Here is a 20,692-nt window from a genome sequence, read left to right as displayed (position 1 = left end):
TCTCTCTCCTCTTCTCGGTTCGTTGGCTTTGTTGGCTGTTGATCGCTCGGCCTGGTTGGCTTTCGTTCGGTATGTTCGACGACGTTCGTTGACTGGTTTTTTTTCCTACTACGTGGTTTCTGTGGTAGCAACGGCTGCTGCTGCTGCTCCCCCAAAACCCGCTGGCAGTGATTGTATCTCAAGAAAAAAACAAAAAAAAAACCTAAACATAAAAAATATTTTTCGTGCGTTTCTTGTGTATCTGTGTTTGTGTGTGAAAAGAAAATTATATTTTTGCCATGTTCTAATTACAAAATTATCTATGAATTTCAATTTTCTAGAAAGAATCTTGGAGATTTGAAAAATTATTAAAGTGAAATCCAAAAAACACAATTAGGAAAAGAAAATAAAAGAAAAAAACATCATCGTAACTGCTCTTCAAATTTTTGGATACAATCTCAAATCACATTTAGCCCCAGGCTAATCAAATTGCTACAGGTAAGATACCAAAACATGATGACCACGCCCACTATGATAAACGAAACCAAAAACAAAAAATTAACAAGAAAAAAAAGAGGCGAAAAAATTCCGCCCGGCTACGAAACTTCGACTAAGCAAAAATATTTTCGTTGAATACACTTGAAGAAATTTGAGAATTTTCGAGTTGAAATATGTATAGAATTTATTAAAGCAAAAAGATGCAAGTAAATAAACTAAGTTCCTTTTTTAATCTATCCTCTGTAAACATTCAAATATAAGATTAAGTAGAAATTTGAGTATAATTTAAGAAATCAAAAATACTTAAACCCAGCTAAAAGATTGTTGAGTAAATAAGACATTGAATCACATAAAAATTCACTTTTTGTTAAGAGATATATACATAGATAGAAACAAAATGAGATATGAAAAATTATAATTTACTTCAAGATCAACAAAATGTATCTAAAAATAGAAATGAACAAAGAACAGAAAAAGATAAAAAATAATATAATTTCAACTGAAATTTTTTGGAAATGAGTTAACAAAGTTAATAAGTCGTTTAGAATCGTATTCGACAGGTTTTCACTTGTTCAAAAATCTAAATTAAACCTCAGTATAAATGGATTTTTGAACCTAAATAAATAAATAAAATCATTTACACTTTATAATATGATTTAATAATAATATGATAAAAATAATTTATATTTCATCAAAATAAAAAACTGATAAAAAGGTTTCCACGTGTTTAAAAATCAAAATTTAATCTCAGTATAAATGGATTTCCGTCTTTTAATAATACAATTTCTTGATTTAAATAAGATATAATATTATAAAGTGACTATGACTTTATTTGTAATAATTCAATTTAATAATGTATGGTTTAATTTTCATCGTGGTAATCAATTCTTAAGTAAATTTCGATAATTCTTTTGAAAATTAAATAAAGATTACTAATTTTGAATCCCAGACAATCTTATTCTTTGAATGTTAAATAAAGATCATAAATTTTAAATCCCATATCATTTAAACACATTTCTTTTAAACTAGAAAGAAAACTTTTAAAATTAATATATGTAGATTACTAAATTTGAGCCTTATTTTTCGGGGTTCTTGGGAAAACTTAAAGTACTTTTTGTACAGAACCATAGCATAACTTGGTATCCTCAGTTATATGTACATTTTTAAATAATTTAGGTAATTCGAAAAAAAATTAGTTCGATATTAATAAATTCTTAGGTTCATTGCTTTCTAAAAGAACTCTAAATGTTAATGTTTTCTGTTATTTACTAAGTTTTTCAAAAAGTTTCAATCTCTACCACTGTTCATGGTTAAATAATAGATTTCACTCTTGGTAACTTAATCCATTAAGAGAAAAGTCAATGAGAATCGTTTATAACTAAAAAGCTAAACTATTCAGTTAAACCAAATAAAATTAAAAGGTTTATCTTCGAAAATCAATCCTATTTGAATTTTGATTATTGAAATTTAGTTCTCTATAGTTGTTTATTAAGATTTATTGAAATATTTTAGTACATTTTAGGACTAGGTTTAAATTTACCTTGCCAAAAGCCCTAACGAGTTGACCATCTCGCAACGAGTAGTGAGAGTATGAGCGAGAACGGTAAAGAGAGAGAGAGAGAGGGAGACCCCAACGAGTGGCCCCCAAAGAAAACCAGTTTTTATGATTTTTTTCCACTACACAAAATATATACATATATATGTATAGAAAAAAAAACATTGGGAGGCTGCTTGGCGGTTTTTTTTTTCGTTTTTCGTGGTGGCGGCTTCCACTACAACTGCTGCATGTGCCACTGTCATTGCCACCGAACTCAGTGTGGTGCCGCAGCGCGGACTTGGAGTTGGAGCTGGAGAGTTGGAGTTGAAAATTGGGAGCTCAGAGCTCACCGGAGCTGGGGAGAACTGGCTGACTGGATGGCTGACTGGCGCTCGCCAAGAAGAAAACAGAAAAAACCTTCGTTTGGAATGCTTTTTTTTCCATCTCGGTTTTTTTTTTATTTTTCCATTTTGCTGTTTCGTAAACCAGTTCACTTGCCAGTGGCCAGTCAGTGGTTTAGCTTTTGTGGCTCTCCACTGTGGCGGTGGCTGCGACGGCGGCTCTCGTCGTGCTCAATTTGAATCCGGTTGTTGCTTTGGGTTTGGGGTTTGGGGTTTGCTTTGGCGTTGCTTCGTTGTGCCTTTAATTGTTCAGAACGTGAGGCAAACTCACTACAACACAACAAAAATTGCCGCAAGCTTCTGTGGTTAAGATCATGATGATCACGATGATCATCATCATCATCGTCATCTAGATCTTGCTTCAGTTTTCTTTTGATTTCTTTTCAAGCATCGTTTTTTTGCCTCCCGCGCTCTGTTTTTTATTTTCATTTTCAACTTGAAATTTTAACATAAGAATGGAAAACCATAAAAAATTTTATACTTATGGGGAAACCGTCTGAAATTTGGTCTTTCAATTTGAAATTAATTGAATATCGTAAAAGACAATAATACAAATATATGTATGTATTTATATATAAGTATATAAATTGGAAAGAAACAATGGTTAAACAATTGATTGTTATTGCCGTCTATATAAGGCATTTTATTTTGATTTTATTTCAAAGTTGTTAGTTTAGTTTTTTATTTTTCTATTTTTTGTTAGCCCCGCCTTTTTGGCACGTGTTTTGTTAGTTTTATATATTTTTTTAGGGTTTGTCATTTAAATTTATTTGATTTCTTTCTTTTATTCATATTCTGTTGAATGTTTCTAATCAATTTGTGTGTAGATTCTGCGTATGCTTTAGGCCTTAAACAATATGAATATATTCAAATCGAAATCTTAAGAATAGATTTTTGCATATTTATTGAAAGCGAAAGATTTAATCAATATTTTGTTGTGTATAAATTTTAGATCTTTGGCATGGGGAATTCCTTTAGTCATAGGCTGAAGTTTGAGTCCAAGATTTTAATATGCAGAAATTGGAAACTAACTCGAAAGTAAGTTTATCTGATTTTTTAACCGCTTAACAGGTCTTTTTCTTGTATCTTTGCTGGTCTTGTTTCTATTTGGGAAACCAATATGAATTAATATTTTATTAAAGTTTATTAAGACATTGCATATATGTTATTTCTATGGACATTTTTTAATTAAAAATTTTCGCGTCATATTTTTCTATGAAAATTTTTTACTTAGCTCTTTCATTTCATAATTTTTTCAGTGTAATTGAAAAATATTTAATTAGTAATGCAAACTTGTGTGAGTTCAATTAGAGTATTAACAATTAATGTGAGATCTACCAGAAATCAACAATCATTTGTTAATTTAATAAACTTAAATATAATATAGTTCTTTCTTTTCTACTTAAATGCACGATTTAATTTTTAATTCTTGTTTATTTCTTTTTATTGTTACTTTGTGTTACTTTGACTTTGTTGCTTATTTTATATGATTTTAATTTTAGATATAATTGTTTATTAATTGAATTTTGAAAGATTTCTCATTAATATTTATTGAATTGTTAATTTTTTTTTTTTTTTTATGTTGTTATTATCATTATTGAGAGATTTATGCAAAATTGTAAATTTCATGTAATTTCTTGAAAAAAAAAATTTTTTCTTTTGGAATAATTTATTAAGCACACTTTTTTGGGAATATAAATATTTTAAAATCAATATTTTAATGCAAACGTTGATTTTTGGTCAAAGTCTAGAGAGATTTAAATATACAAACTAATTTTAATCATTTTATTTGCCATTTGAGAACATAATTTCGCAAAGTATGAAGTCATTTAATATTACAATAGACACACTTGACTCTTTGGTGATTTGGAAAAATCTAAAGAAACTGCAGAGAATAGAATAATGCCTCTTAGGAAAATAAAGAGAAAATCTTCCTCATAGAAAACTGAAAAACCCAACTGAGATTCAACAACAAGAGACGGATTAGTAACAGAATATACTAAGAAAACAAGAAAAGAACTGAAAAAGGTCGCAACGAGACAGAGAGAGAGAGAGATTAGCATGTGAAATGTGTTTTGGGAATTAAGTAATAATCATAAATTCTACTATGCATATACTTATATAGGACTTGATCGATCTTCAGATTGAAATCAGTTATGTGTTAATCCTGTGGCTCGTAAATTTTTGTAAAGCATAAAAAATGATTTTCAATTTGAAGGCAACATAAAACTTCATTAAACCCCTTTTGGAAAGACAGAAAGAGAGAAGAAAAAGTTAGCAAAGCTCTTTCAAGGGAAAAAAATTAATGGATCTACCATCAACTGCAACTTCACTTGGGCCCTCCTCGGCAAACGGTGTAAATCTCTCTTGGGATATTAATCAAGAAAATTATAAGCCATGAAAGGAGGTGGAAGGAGCAGCTAGCCACAGCTCCGGCAACTGGAACTGGTTTTTCTTTCTCGTCTCCAAAGCAAGCAATGATCAAGCTAGATTTTTTAATAGCTTTGACTATAATCTCTACCCGAAAGGGTTTATATTTTTTTTAGTCTTGTTCTGGACTATAATTATAAGTCTCTCGATTTCTGATTATTAGCCTAGCGTATCGCCCTTTCTCTCTCTTTCGCTCTTACACACACACACACACGCTCAAAAGATCTTTAAAATGAAGTATCCCGAAGGGATTAAGTTGAAAGAAGTAGAGAAAAACGAAAGATCGACCCTTTTTTCTCTTTTCAAACTATCTTCTTCTTCTTCTTCTGTTTGTTTGTTGGACATTTTCATCTTTAGGTCCATCAACGGACAGGGACAACTTTTCGCTTGGTGTTTGTATATCTTTCTTGGTTTTATTTTTGTTTTTTTCTCCCTTTATACCCTGTAGTTGTAACTGATGTAAAACGAATATCACAGTTAGTATGTAACAAACTATTTGGAAAATATTTAAGCCTGGTTGTTCATTTTTTCAAGGCAATATCTTATAGAAAGAGAGAGTACTAATCATGTCTCTCCCTTGATTCCTAACAATATATGATATTTTCCATTATTTTTGGTATTATCTTTTTAATTTTATATTTCTATATATTCCCTTTCCACGAAAACAAAAACAAAACAGGAAAAGAGAAAATATTTCATTAAAAAATTAAAAAAGAAAAATGAAAATTTTCATAACTTAACATTCTTGACGATTTTTCTTTTCAAAAACAGCGTTCAAAATTAAAATCAAAACAAAACAAAATAAAACTGCGCAAAATATTTAAATTTTAAAAAATACAATACAAATATTTTTAAAAAATTTCAAAATTATTTTTGGTACTCACTTCTACTTTTTTTAATTTCTACAATTTTCTCCTACACAAAAATTCAAAATTTTAATACAAAAGAAAAGAAATAAAATGTTATATTAAATAGTATAAACTAAAAAATTCTTCCTTTAAAAAATATCTTAAGAAAATTGCTAGAAATATTTGAGAAAAATATTCAAATTAGACAGAAGTGTTTCCATTTAAGGACCATTCGAAGCAAACGATATTCGAATGCGCCGTTCGAAAAAATGAACTGGCTCATTAGAGACTAAAACCTAAATTTATATTATTCCATTTCTAAAGAACAAAAATAGGCAAGAACTCTTTTAAAGAGTATCATTCTAGTCGTTTTCATAAATTAGCACTTAGGGAACAATTTTTTATCAACACTCTGAACCTTTTCACTTTAGGTTCGGTGTGTGTTTACACAAAAATGCAAGAGTAGGAGACAAAAAAAAAAAAAAGTGAGAAAGACAGATACATATAGAGAGAGTGAGAGGAGAAGAAGTAGGAGAAGGAGAAAAACTAAAAACTGGCAGCCAAATTGCTCCTCGATATCTTTCAGCCAGTAGTAGTCTGGGTTTGTCTGAGTAGGGCTCTGGCGTGGTTGGGTTTTATATTTTTCCCATTTTTATTATATGTACACACACTCGCACACACACATACACAACCTTAAGCCTTTGGGCTCTGCCTCTCCTCTCTATAGAAAGAGTGAGTGAGAGAGTCAGACGCTACGTCGTCTACGTGCCGTTTGTCCATTATTTACATTAATTTTTATTTGTTTTTCTTATTTGGCTTTGGACTTTTTTTTTTTTTTGTTTTCAAAAGTGCCGATGTTTCAGAAAAGATAATGAACGTTCAATTGTTGCTACATACATTGTATAAATAGAGAAACAGTGAGAAAGAAAGAGAGAGAGAGAGAGAGAGAGAGAGATAACATAATATCTCCAGCCAGATAGTCATAAACCTAAAAAAAGGGAAGGGGAGAAAAAAAAACCCCATTTGGGGATTATTGAATTATAATCTCATTACTAATTCTAACTAATTCTAATATAGACCCAAGCAATTACTAAATATGTATGATATGGGAGCGATTAAGATAAGATTAATCAAGTGTTTAGGGCTTAGATAACCATGCAAATTATCGCTGACATATAGTTATAGGAATTTTACTATGAAAAAATAGTTGTAAAATGCACAATATTTAGCAAATGAATTTAATTACTTAAGTTTTTAAGAAAAGTTAATGACTCAATATAAATTTAACACTTAATTTAAATTTAACTACTTAACTAAACTATCAAGAAAATTTGTAAAGTATTCCTTTGACGTCAGTGAAAATATTATTTCTCAGCCCTATTAAGATTTGCTTTACCTATATAAGGGACGATGATTTAGATTACCATGGTCCTAAATATTTTAGGTATTTAATATAAAATTCAAATTAAATATTTCATCAGTCTCCTTACTTTTAAAGAAGTTCTCAAAAGGCTAAAAAATAATTTTAAATAAACATGATCACAATTATACTTAATACTATATACTATAATGAGTCAATTATCTAACCTGCATGATCTATACTTAATTTACAAATATTAAAACAGAAATATTAACATAAAACAGTTTAAAAATTTAATAATATATTCAAAAAAAACATACTGTCATCGCAATATTAAGTAACTGATGAGAAAAAAAAACTTATTTAAATGGTGAAAGCCTTAACCAAAGGGATTACTTTGCTTTTTATGTATAAATCAGACATAACACATTCTTTGCATTAATTTTGTTAAGTAAATCTCTAGACAAAAGCATTATAAGAGCTTCCCAAAACTAAACCTATTATACATTACAATATATTATACTCCCTTGACTTGGTTTTTTTGAAGTCTAGAAAATTGTATACATATATTTTTTAGTTACACATGATTGTATATCATTCTGTTTAGTCAACCTTCTACATATCTAATCTGACAGCGGGCACGCAGCCTAAAAATGAAAAAGAAATCATTTCTAAAGATAAATCCGCTTCTGAAATATCATAATAATAATAAGAAGAACGGTGCACAATGTGGGGAGAGCGGGGGGGCTTGAGGAGAATGAAAGACCTTTTAAGACCCCAAAAGCAAGATGATGTAGCAAGAAGTTTTTTGTTTTTTGTTTTTTTTGTCTAGCAAATGATAAGCGAAAATATTGTCATTGGAAGAGACACGGTAATAATGGAGACTAAGTAATAATTTTTGCTTAACTGGTTATAAATTCGAAACGACGTTTTATCAACGTCATCAAAGCTGATCATGAGAATCAGGCAGTATATTTTTGTTACCATCGTGATGATCACGTTTTGATGCGCAGAGAGTCAGTCAATCTCGAGAGAAATGCGACTTTTGCCTGCTGCTCCTGTTGCGTAAATCCAGTAAGCAGTCGTTCGAGTTTCAGTCAGCGTCATTTACCAAAAGCGCGACGGCAACTTGGCTGGCTGATCAGTAGTGACTCTGCCGGCCTGCCAGTGCCTTGCCTGGGCCTTTGTCGTTCCTCGACTATTTCCCCAGTTGCATCTGTGTGTGTGTGTATCTGTGTGTGTGTTTATATCGGTACTACTGTGTGCCAGTGCCAGTTCATAGTCAGGTTTTTTTTTTTTATTTTTTTGGACACACAATCTTATCTAACCTGGCAGTAACAGCAACAGCAGCAGCAACGACAACAGCAGCAGGCAGCACTACGACTCGTTTTTTTTCTCAGTTTAGTTTCACTCGCCGATACCGCAAACGTTTCGTATATTTCATTTTTTTTCCTTCTTTTTTGCCGCCGTTGTTACTGATAAACAAAATTCATACAAGTAAAGATATTTACTAAAGAACAATCTAGTTTATACCCTATAGAAAGATGTAGAGAATGTAATATATATAAGTCAAAAAAAGGGACTTTAAACATATTTTGGATTTATTTATTTAATTAAAATGATAACTTGAATATAGCGGATAGCTCTTAATCAGGTTAAACTATAAAAAAATTAGCACTTCTGTCAAAGAATAAAACATAAAAAAGTAAAGCAACAGATCATAAACTTCTTCAAAGGATTTGTTTTTGGTTAAATATTAATTTTAATCACTATTTACATTAAGACCCTGTTAAATGTTCTATATACACAAAATCAACTGAATTTCCTGAAAACACTTTGGAGTTCAAAATTGAATATTGTAAAAAAAAAATGTATAACTTTTATCGAAAATCCTAACCACAGGTATGAGAAACCCCAACCAAACTAAAGTCTGTGGCGGATTCCCCTGAGGATTCGCCACGGATTAAAGTAATTAATAAATGAAACTAAAGAAATCTTTCATTAAAAGTAAAAGATGACGTATTTTGTCTAACATTTCTTCCACTGAATAATTTTCAAATTTAAATTCAAATTTGTGTCAATTTGCGATTACTTATAAACTAAAAATTAACATTGGCAATTTGAAATTGTAGATAAACCTTTTATATAATCATTCTATGTATTTTCAATTTTCAAGAAACTCTTCCAGGTTGTTTTTTTTAGGTTTATAGAGATTTTCGATTTATCGGGTAACGATAAATCTTAAACATCGTGCATTGCAATTACTTAACTAGGTTTGATTTTTAATCATTTATTAAGTAAAGTTTAGAAAATTAAATTTCGATAAGCTAAATTCCGTTAATAAAAAGAAAAATTATTGAGTTTGGAACTTACCTTTATCAAATCTTTAATATATCCAACTGAAACGAGAAAAAATATAAGAATTTTAAAAAATTTAAAAAAACAAAAACTATTTTCTTAAGTAGTTGAAAGAAACAAATTCTAAGAAATTTCCACTTGTAATTGAATTGACTTTTCTACTGGAAATTTTCTTTCTTGAGTGTCTATGATACCCTACGATACCTCTTAGCTCTTCAGAGTGTTGTAAAGACTAGAGGTGGAAAAATATTTCCGTTTATGGTACTTTGCAGAGTAATTAAGATAAACTCATCATATAATAATTGTTATTAAAACATTTGCCCCTTCCATTTCTAACCCTTCTCTTCTCTGTCTCTTTCTCTTTTTAGGTCTAGCGGAATGTGAAATACATCTGCGCCTCTTTTGAAAAAACAAAAAAAATGCCCACGGAAAGCTCATCCAGCGATTTGGGTGGCGGTGGAGGAGGAGGTGGAGCCATTCCCATGTTGCGCACCTCACGCATGGATCAGTTCATGTCCACGGTGGCAGCAGCTGCTGCTGCAGCCGCTTCAAACGTTTCTAGCGGTGGCAATGGCGGATCAGGAGCAGGATCAGGTGGTGGCAGTGGAGCATCCTCTGGCGAGGGTAATGCTGGTGACTCGCGAAACTCATCGGCTAGCCGGATCTCGGCAGCAGCGGCTGCCTACGAAACACAATTGGCCTATCAGCAGCATTTGGCTGCAGGACCGCCGCCACCACATCATCGAGAGATCTCTGCCTTTGTTCCTGTACTGCCCGCCAAAGTGCGAGCAGGAGGCAGCAATTCGAATTACGAAATAATTGCCATGATGGCGGATAAACGCAAGGAATTGGCATTACGCGAGGCAGCCGCCGCCGCTGCCATGTTAAGTCGCGGAGGACCAGGTGGGCCACCGGGTGGCCCACCGCCTGGTGTTCTCTATGCTCCACCCCCGCCACCGCCATATTTAACGGGTCCTGGACCATCGCCTACAGCGGCTGGGAGTTTTGCCTTTCCAGGATCTGCTGCTGCCGCGGCTGCAGCGGCGGCTCTTTTCCCACCTGGCCTCGGACCAGTTGGCGGTTTGCATCCCGCTGGCCTGGATCGCCGTCTATTGCGGGCACCTGGTCGTGCATCTCGCCCCAAGAAACAGTTCATTTGCAAATTTTGTAATCGGCAGTTCACTAAATCTTACAATCTGCTAATACACGAACGCACACATACAGATGAACGACCATATTCCTGTGATATTTGCGGCAAGGCATTTCGACGTCAGGATCACTTGAGAGACCACAGGTGAGTGCATGCGTGTGTGTGTGTGTGTGTGAGAGAAGAGGGAAAGGGGGCGTGTCAGCAGACCAGTAATTGCTGGCTTGCCTCAAGTCTCAAAAGAACGATGCATTAAGCAAAGGCAAGAACCCTGAGATTTACTCAATGCGAACATCTTCTGTTTTCATACTCTATCCTCAAATAAGTTACTAACAATTTATCTTCAAATAAATATATCTTCTCATTTGAAAATTAAAAAAAAAATGGTAGTCGGGTTCAAAAATATAACACAAGTTCATTAGGGTTTTTCATTGAATTCATAATTTAAAGTACATCAAACAGTTTTTTAGATCCACTTGAAAGTTTTTGAAACTTTAATCTTTGTTTATCTCAAAACTGCTTTATGAAAGTCGTTGATCAGGATTTGTATAGAACGATTAGCCTGAAATTCTTACATAGACTTCTTAACTATATTTTCTAAAATTTAATCGAAGCTTTTTTATAAGAGATAAAAATAAAACAACTTTAAAAATTGTTTTTAGAAAAATACAATTTATTTAAAGGGATCTTTTTTTGAGTGCATATGCTTAAAATAATAAATTTATAGGTTTTTGTACGAAAAATGTTTAAAAAATGAAATTTTAAAAGGCTTCCAACTAGATGTAATCTCTAAAGAATAGTTAACGCCTTTTAGTAGCTTAGTTTCAGGCCTTAAAATTTTAAAAGTTTCTCATAAGAAACATAAGAGTTGTGATTCTGGTTTCCACTTAATTTTCTGGCGCTAAACATAAAAACAATAGCTTTAATTTTAGCTAATTTTTTAAAAGAGAACTTCGTTTCCCTAGACCACAAAAAGCCAAATTTTGTTTTGTTGTCTCGTCGGATTTCTACTTAAATCCCACATCAATCAAAATCAGCCTTCGAGATGGAGCAAAGAAAAAAAAAATCACAATACCCCAAAAACCTCTTATGCCTGAAATGTAGAGTACAGCACTTGACGTAGAGTCACCACCACAACAACAAAGTTAATTAACTTTGTTTGGTTTACTTCAATAGCAACAACAACAACAACAACAATGATGATGACGATGATGATGATGTGGAGGGGATAAGAGCGTTGAGGGAAAGAGGGGGGCGGAGGGTAGACTGACTGAAAGACTGTCCCAGGTCCAGCGCATTCTGTCTTTTGATCGTTCGGTTTCGGTCCATTTGTCGTTTGTTTGCTTTGCCGCGGGGCTAATTTTGCTTTAGACCAGCATACAGAAAAAAAAAATATCGAAGAAAAAAAAATATATATAAGAAGGCAAAGTATATGGGAGAAGAATCTCGAGCCCCAAAACGCAGACGAAGCAAAAAACCAGTTTTCCTCTTTTTTTTTTCTTTCTTTTTTGGTTTCTTTTAACTTCTTTTCGGTCTATGAGCCAGGCCAGGCCAGCAGCTGCTGAGGCTAAAAGCTGATGCTGATGTTGAAGCTGAAGCTGAGGCTGAGGCTTGGTCTTGGTCTTGGGCTGCTGCTGCTGCTGCTGCTGCTGCTGTCGGCTGTCCAACAACAAGTGGATGCCATTTCAAAGATGGCTGCCATAAACATAAAATATATCAGCGCACTTTATCTGAGAATGGGGCGCAGAGGCAGCAGCAAACACACACCAAAGAGAAAAGAAGGAGAGAAGATAATGCAGTCCAAGAAGATAACTGTCAACTGTTGTGCTACCAACTGGCAGTTAACCCAAAAGCGGCGGCAAACAACGCCCCCGCAATCAGCTAATATGGTTAAACATTTCTTCAGAAAAAATTGCGCGATTTGTTTGATTGTTTAATCGCGTTTATCTAAAGTCTTACTACACTGCTTAACACGTTTATAAATGTGAAAGCAAAAATGATGACAAAAAAATCAAAGTCAAAACCAATACGAAATTTATTTTTTTAATTTCCTTTTATGAAATATTCAATTATTCTTAAATGTTATTAGCAGATTGAAATGGCTTTATGGCTATGACTTTTAAAGTACACAATATGTAGATGCTCAAAATAGATTATCATGCTACCCAAAATCAAATGATATACAACGTTTAAAAGAAATAGAAAAGTTTCTAAAAGAAATTATTAATTTATTTATTTAGTTTTAAAATGATCTCAGTATAATGCATAAAAACTACTTATCATTAGCAAGATCCAGGCCTTTGTTACAAATTATTTTCGAACAGTTTCATAAATTACTCAATTGTTTAGAAACAAAAACATATTTTTCTAATTTGGTTCATTATAATTTAAAAAGAATTTTTATCCACTTACATATTATCAAAATGTCTAGAAATTTTCAGTAGAAAGATTAAAATGTTTTGATGTTTATATTTTTTAAACAAATATTTACACTTCCAATATGATTAGACAGGAATGAGACTAGGATACAGCCATTTTGGTGCACGATTCTCCAAAAATGACATTTCGTGTAGAAAACCTTTTTTTTGAGCTATCTCACTTCACCTTGAAGTAAATTTTTTGAGAGTCAGATTTTCCCAAAAATGTTATAATTCTTTTTATTTTTAATTTTTTAGAGGATAAATTAGTTGTGATGCCGACAAAATTTTAGAAAAAAAACAGACCCTAAGAAGCAGCTAATAACTTCTTATTTGACTAGGCCAATTTGTTGCCCTTTAATTCGCATGGATGTCTCTTTCAAACCCTTCGACTTAGTTGAGGTTCACATCGTACAAAATAACTTAATAAAAACTTGTATCGAATTTAAATTAATAAATAATTTTGTTTTGTTTACTTTTAGGTATATTCACTCGAAGGAAAAGCCATTCAAATGTACAGAATGCGGCAAAGGCTTCTGTCAATCACGCACATTGGCTGTACACAAGATCCTGCATATGGAGGAATCACCGCACAAATGTCCCGTTTGCAGTCGCAGCTTTAATCAGCGTTCCAATTTGAAGACTCATCTGTTAACCCACACCGATCACAAGCCCTACGAGTGTTCATCCTGCGGCAAAGTGTTTCGCCGCAACTGCGACTTGAGGCGTCACGCGCTGACACATGCTGTGGGCGGTGAAGTGAATGGGGCGGACTACGTGGATGTGGGTGAAGAGGACGAGGCTCGTAATTTGAGTGGCGATGAAGAGGATTCGTTGCTGGAAGTGGACTCGCCTAGACAATCGCCGGTGAGGAATTTGAATGAGACAACTGCTGGCGGCAGCGGCGAGGAGAAAGATGAGGCAGAGCGTAGACACTTGAAGAGGAAGGCCACAAATGGAAGTGGTGCCGCAGGCGATGCTAAATTTGATCAGGAGGATAGTGAAGAAGAATTTGAGGACTATGACGATGAAGAGGATCCACATGAGGGAGCTACCACATATCATCAACGTGAGGATTTGGCTGAAGATGAGGATCTAGAAGCCGATGCCGAAGAGCAAGCCGAAGTGGCTTTAGTGGCTCGTTTTAAGGCTGGGCAAAGCAGTGCAAGCAGTTCACACACAGCCAGCACTTCAAGTAGCGCTAAGAAAGAGGGACAAGGTGTCACACATTGTCATCACGAGGGTGGCGAAACCTATACAATGCGTCCACATATTGATAGACCGTTAGATGACTTGCCCATGGCACCATCGTCATCAGCTTCATCCTATTTACGTTATGGGCCGCCGCAACCACAAGCACCACCGCCACCACCCCCGCATGCACATCCGCATTCACATGCACACTCACATCCTCCTCCACCACAACCACATCCACATCTCTTACCACCAAATGGTGATCCTTATCTACCCATGTTGCATGTACGACGCGATCTGCACCACAAGAGTTTAAATCTATCAAAAATTGCTGCTGCCACTGCACCACCAACAGCACCGCAGCCACCAGCGGCAATGCAAGCAGCACCGCCAACAATAATAATCAATAATAGCGCGGAAAGTAGCACAAAACCATCTCCTCAGCCATTACATTCGCCACACGAGGCCATGCCCAGTTTCTTGGGTTCCATACCCATGCGTAAGAGAATATTGCCACAGCCGGCACCACCATCAGCCGCCCCACCACCGCATTCAACACTAGATATGATGAATCAGCGTTGTTTTATGGAGAATCAAAGTATTTATGCTTTGAATATGTCACGTCATCCACCCAGACAGTTATTGGGTAAACCAGTGTCAAGTACCGAAACGAGTGCACGGGATAAAGAACCACCTGGACAGGGAGCAGCACCACCAGCACCACCACTACAACCACCCGCAGTAGCAGCACCACCTAGACGTACGGGCTTTAGCATTGAGGATATTATGCGACGCTAATCGAGCATATAGACTTTAAGAACCTTTTAGTACACTATATTCTTAGATTAAGATCTACTTACGAGGTTGAAATACTTTTTTAGAACATTTAGAACTGTTGGATTTATACTACTTTCTTATTGTAAGCCATTTTAAACAAGATCTAAACAGTTTTTAGATGCTTTAGTACATTTTAAACTGGATCTAAAACGAGTTTTAGTACTCTTTGAAAATAATTTCTGTTACCACTCCAACATATATAGATATTAAGCCATCTACTACAATCTAATTTTAGTTACTTAAACTATTTATAGTCTATACAGTTTTAGTACAATGTCTAGGCAAGGCAATAAACCTATGGATTAAGGACTTTTTAAACTTAAAACAAACACACTATGTTGCTGCATTTGTAAGTGCCTTTTTAGGTTAAGTTACATATATATAAACTTATCAATTTAGTACCGCTTTTTTAGATCATCTTACTTACTTTGGTTAGTTACTTTTCATTTTCGCCTACCCAGCACCAAGTGTTGTTGTTTCCACTTTTAATTTATATATGTATACATATAGTTTTTTTTCTATTTATAAGATAATCTTAATCAAGATTTATTTTGCGAGGGAATAAAATGGTTGAAAATTGAAAGTAAAAGTAAAATACGAAGCAGGCAAAAAACAGGCCTACCAAAACATGTACTAATAATGGAGGCCTCTCCACGCCCACCACCACTAAACAACAAAAAACAAAAACAAAACAAAAAAAAAAAACATTCCAGTTAAACTTTTTTAATAGTCTTGTAAGAGATTCAGTAAGTTTGATAAGTTTCGTTTATAGTTTTTACCACTTAGCGCATTGATTCCATCATGGTCTTCCTTTTTGAATTTTAAATGATTTTTTTAGCTAACAAAACTCCAATATATATACTTATATATATATTTTAGCAATAAATATTTAAAAATAAAATTAAATAATAATAAAAAAAAATAAAAACAACTTTTCATAACTGACTCACTCATTCATTTTGCCCACTGCCCATCAATCAAAAACTAAAGATTTTTCGTATTTTTTTTTTTATAGAGACTTGAGGCACGTTTCACATAGATCTTTTGCGGTTAACGCCTATTTAACATTGGAGCCTCGCATTCAATTCCAAGGCAACAACAAAACTTACTCAGTATAAGCACTCGAACACGTAGAAAGTTTCAATTAAAAATGAAGCCACGTAAATTAGCAGACATCATCAAAAGTAGAGTGGAGTGATGTGAAGTGAAGTGAAGTTTTTTTTCCTCCATCACATAGATGATGACATCAAATGATGTGTGAGTGTGTGCTGGAACTATAAAAAAGGCCAAGTTTCTCCTTTATTTCAAGGGTCTTAAAACAATGATGATATCATATATAGTGAGAGAGCTACATACGTGATTTGCCTAACTAAAGTATTATCTTTGCGAATTGCCCAAATCGTTTTTTATAACAAAAAACACAGTCATACAGAAAGACAAATATGAAATGTGAATTTCTAAACAGCTTTATGCAAAAATACAAACTTTTACGTGAATTCTTTGGGCACAGAAAGGACACAAGAAAAAGAAGTAAATTTGAAAACAAGTTTATAATGACTTTAGGAGCTTCACAATGCAGAAACATTTATAAGGTTTTATAAAAATTGGCCAATAGGCCAACTAGGCCTAGGATACAAAGATTCTAAGCTATTACCATGAAAATCAGTTTCACTATAGAAGATCACTGTCAGCAGTATTAAAACTACTTTAGAAATGTTTCTGAAAACTGTTTAAAATGTTTTTAAAAACTGAAATCCAAAACTTCTTTGTAAATTTTTGTACGTGTTATTCAGAAATTTTCTAAAGAGCAACGAACGTGTTATAAGGATTTGGTGAGGATTGGTAATGCATGGCAATATCACATAGACATTGGAAAAATCCCGATTTAAACATAATATGCTGTACATTACATTAAATGAAGCAGTTTCATAAAATAAAATAGTATTGAAATGGTATTTGGTATTATGCAGCATTTCATTAATATTGTGGTCTTATACAACGAATAAATATATGATCTATACACACATGTGTGATAAATTTTCAGATTTCATTAAATGCCTTTTTCTTTCTTAATAAATTTTGCTTAAACCTAGCTATATACATTTCAGAGTTTATACTAATTTTTATCTTTTCAGCTAAGATATTAGATATTATTAGGAATTATTTGTAATATAATTTCATTATCAATTTACTCGTACTAAAAAATTTATTAACAGAATTCTGTTAAGTCAAAATTTGTTTTAAAATTAACTGTTTATGATTTTTAGCCGAAAAGTATGCAACGAGAATTATTCAAACGCTTTGTGTGTTAACACAAAACTGTTAATCTGAACTGGAATTAACAGAGTTTTCAAATCTGAAACCTTTGCACCCTAAAAGTATGCCATATAAATTGAAAAATATTCGCTAATAATTTCGGTCGACATTTGAATTTTAATAATGTCAATATTACCAAAGCTATAAAGAAAAACTTTTATTGTTTTGTTTTTTCGAAAAATTGGAATTGCACTCACTTCTCCACAAAAAAAGGTCTTAAATTTAATATAAAAAGTAAATGCCTTTTTGATATTTTAGAAAACTTACATTAACTCATTAACAAACCCAACTTAGAGTCACTGTAAACCAGTTCAAACTACTATTACAACTCTTGTAAAACTGTAGCTCTTACTTAACCACTGTTAATGCAACAGGTAACTGACTGCCTGTTATTACATTTAACATTGTAATGTTACCAAAAAATAAGGCAGAAACTGGACGCTGCTAAAGCTAAGCTAAGCGATGACTGCTGCAATCATTTCGGGCCAAGGTAAAACATAAATGAGTTAACTGAGTTCTCCAACTCTCACGCTCTCTGTCATTGTGAGCATTTGTCTCTCTCCCCACTCATGATGGTCGGTTTGCTAAAGCTTTGTATATGGCATATTTAACCTGGCAGAACTTAACGTTGTTTTGTGGCAAGACAAAAAGTGACGCTCGCTCAATGCGCTCACTGAGCGACGACTTCGCTCAGAAGGTGTACAACAACGCGACGGAAAAGACGTGTGTGAGCGCTAAAAATTAAATATTGATCTCAACGGTGCTGCTGCTTTTGTATATATGTATATATATATCTATATGTATGTAAGTGTGTGAGATCGCTTCGCTTATTGACCGCGCCTTAAAAAGCAACAATTTGTTTAATAAAAACGCAACAAGTTGATCAAAAATCGCTTCAAATTTTCATAAATTCAATGAAAATGAGCTAGAAAAGTGAAGAAATATAGTGTGAAAAGTGTTTTTGTGTGTGAAAAAAGCTCTGCAAACAAAGCCACAAAAGAAGAAAAAGAAGAAAAAAGTGAGGTTGTGTTGGTAGTAGTGTGTCTTGGCCAAAAAGCAACGCATATTACCAAACTCACTCATACCAACAAAGAGAGTGGAGTGTTGTACACTCAAAAAGTATCTAGCGCGCAAAAAAGTGATTTACCTGTAATTAGAACAAGAAGATATTGTTGATTAACAGTAAAGCAAAACATAAAAAAGTGTAAGACGAAGTGGAGAAGCATCTTTCCTCCATTTCCAACGATGCATAAATCACAGAGATTGAAGCGATCTTTTGCACGCTTTCTTGCACTTTATGGAATATCTATCTACCTCTTCTTGGCCTTCCTCTCTAATTGCCAACAACTGTGCAAACATAAAAAAAAATTCGTTGGTTTGTTTGTGGCCAAACTGCATTGCGGAGCAGTCAACCAACTGAAACGACAGTTGGTAGTTGGTTGATGGTTGTTTTTGCAGTCCCAGTCATTGCACTTGTTGGGCTACCATACAATTCTCCTCCAGCCACTTCCCAGTGTGTTCCTGTGTTACTTCCGTTCGCATAGAGCGCCTTTTCTTTCCTCTGTTACTCACATATTGATGACGTTCAATTCAAAGGAAATTGATATTATCAATCATTAAGAACCATAGAACCAAACCGAGACAAAGTCAAGTGCATTAACAGGGCTTTAAATATTTTAGAGATAAAGTTATCTACTTGAAAAAGTATTTTGCGTTTGGCCAGGCGATAAAGCTTCAGGTTTCAAATGTGTTTGTTGGTCAAAGAGCATCATTAATAGAAGAAGAGAGAGAGTGACAGAGAGAGAGAGAGACAGAGAGAGAGAGAGGGTGGTATGTGTATGTGGGTTGTATTACTCATTCTAGTTAATTTATTGCAAATTGTTATAAAGCCGGCAAATATCTCAATGAAAGATGACTAATTTTCGGCTTGCTATTTAATTAAAATTGAGCAAGGGAGAAAGAACAAAAGAAAGAGAGAGAGAACCAACTAATTTATTAAATTATCTAAAATTGGCCAATTATAAAGTTCGGCTTTATTATCTGTTAGTTGTTTAACAGTTTGTTGAACTCATATAAACTATGTACATAGTTAGAATGAAAACTAGTTCATAACCAAATTACTGTTAAATTGCCCTCAATCCCTATTCCCACAAATTTAACGCTTTGACCTCACAAAGAACCTTTCACGTTTTGATTGCAAGTGAAAGGCTTTAACTGAATCAATATGAAATAAATGTTATGGTAGCTTAAAAGGTGTATTTTCCAAAATTTAGAAATGCTAACATATACATACATACATATTTGTAAACAAAAAGAAAACTTGTTTAACGGTTGGATAAAAAAGTATTTAATAGATTGTTTGGGTTCTATAAAGAAGAATTAAGAAGGAAACATAAAAAGCTCTAAGACGATCAAACCTTAAAATTTTCTCTGCTAGCCAAATAGAAGAATTTTCAATTTTTAAGTAGTTAATTTTATATAATTCATAGGTGAACTTTAAGCTTAATGATAACATAAACTTATTATTGAGACTATGTATATATTTTATAAAGTCTACGGTAACTTCATATGTATAGAAATGCATTTAAGAAAAGTTGTAGTACAATGTTCCATAATGATTCTGTATAGGTTAACTTAGCTACAGTGCCTTTGTGATTTTGTGATTTTCATTTTCCAGAGAAAGATAGCAAAGCATTTATGAATAAATTAAGAATATTATGATTAAAATACAAAAGAAAAGAAATTAAAGTACAGAAAACAAGAAAAAATTACAATTATATATATATTTTACTACATAATAGTTTGACAAATCTTTGAGATTCAGTTTCATGATTGTAGAACTTGTCGTATTACTTTTATGTGAACATTTTTAAAATCTTAAGGCTCACATCTATAAATCTGGTCATACCAGTAATTCTAAAAGTAGCTGTTACAATTAGTTAGTTTTATGTGAAAAAATTTGTAGGTAGAATACTACTTTAACGAAAGTGATCTAGTGGAAGTTTTGTTTCTGTGCTAATTTATATAAGAATTATCCAAACCCTATTTTGATTAGAATCATGTGAAAGATTCTATTCGATTCTTAAACAATTTTTAAAGACAAAAGATTAGTCTATCTTTTTTAACCATTTAGAATTTGTGTTACACAAGGAGTACTAAATTTATGGCCATTGCTGTATATCTGAAAAGTTTATCTGAAGGAAATGAGTGTAAAACCGTTAAACTGCGAGATGCGCAGAACAGAGAAAAAAATTAAAGAATGTTAGTTTAATCATTGCATTACTCATTTCTTTGTTTCAAAAATAAAGATTAAATGCAAACGTTCTAGCTTTTAACTTTTAAGGGCAAAATATGCGTAGTCTGATATTGA

The 20,692-nt window shown here is 33.2% G+C and overlaps 1 protein-coding gene across 1 annotated transcript; it reads left to right on the top strand.

Annotated features, from left to right (window-relative positions):
* The first annotated feature begins 359 nt into the window (after positions 1–359).
* Positions 360–15,852, top strand: LOC6642877 (protein bowel). The gene is made up of 3 exons (XM_002065431.4): positions 360–477; positions 9,780–10,705; positions 13,458–15,852. The coding sequence occupies exons 2-3, from the start codon at positions 9,831–9,833 to the stop codon at positions 14,965–14,967; spliced, it is 2,385 nt and encodes a 794-aa protein (XP_002065467.1). The 5' UTR covers positions 360–477; positions 9,780–9,830; the 3' UTR covers positions 14,968–15,852.
* Positions 15,853–20,692: the final 4,840 nt, after the last annotated feature.

Source organism: Drosophila willistoni (genome assembly GCF_018902025.1).
Source record: "Drosophila willistoni isolate 14030-0811.24 chromosome 2R unlocalized genomic scaffold, UCI_dwil_1.1 Seg167, whole genome shotgun sequence".
Lineage (NCBI taxonomy): Eukaryota > Metazoa > Arthropoda > Insecta > Diptera > Drosophilidae > Drosophila > Drosophila willistoni.
This window is presented reverse-complemented; position numbering and strand designations above follow the sequence as displayed.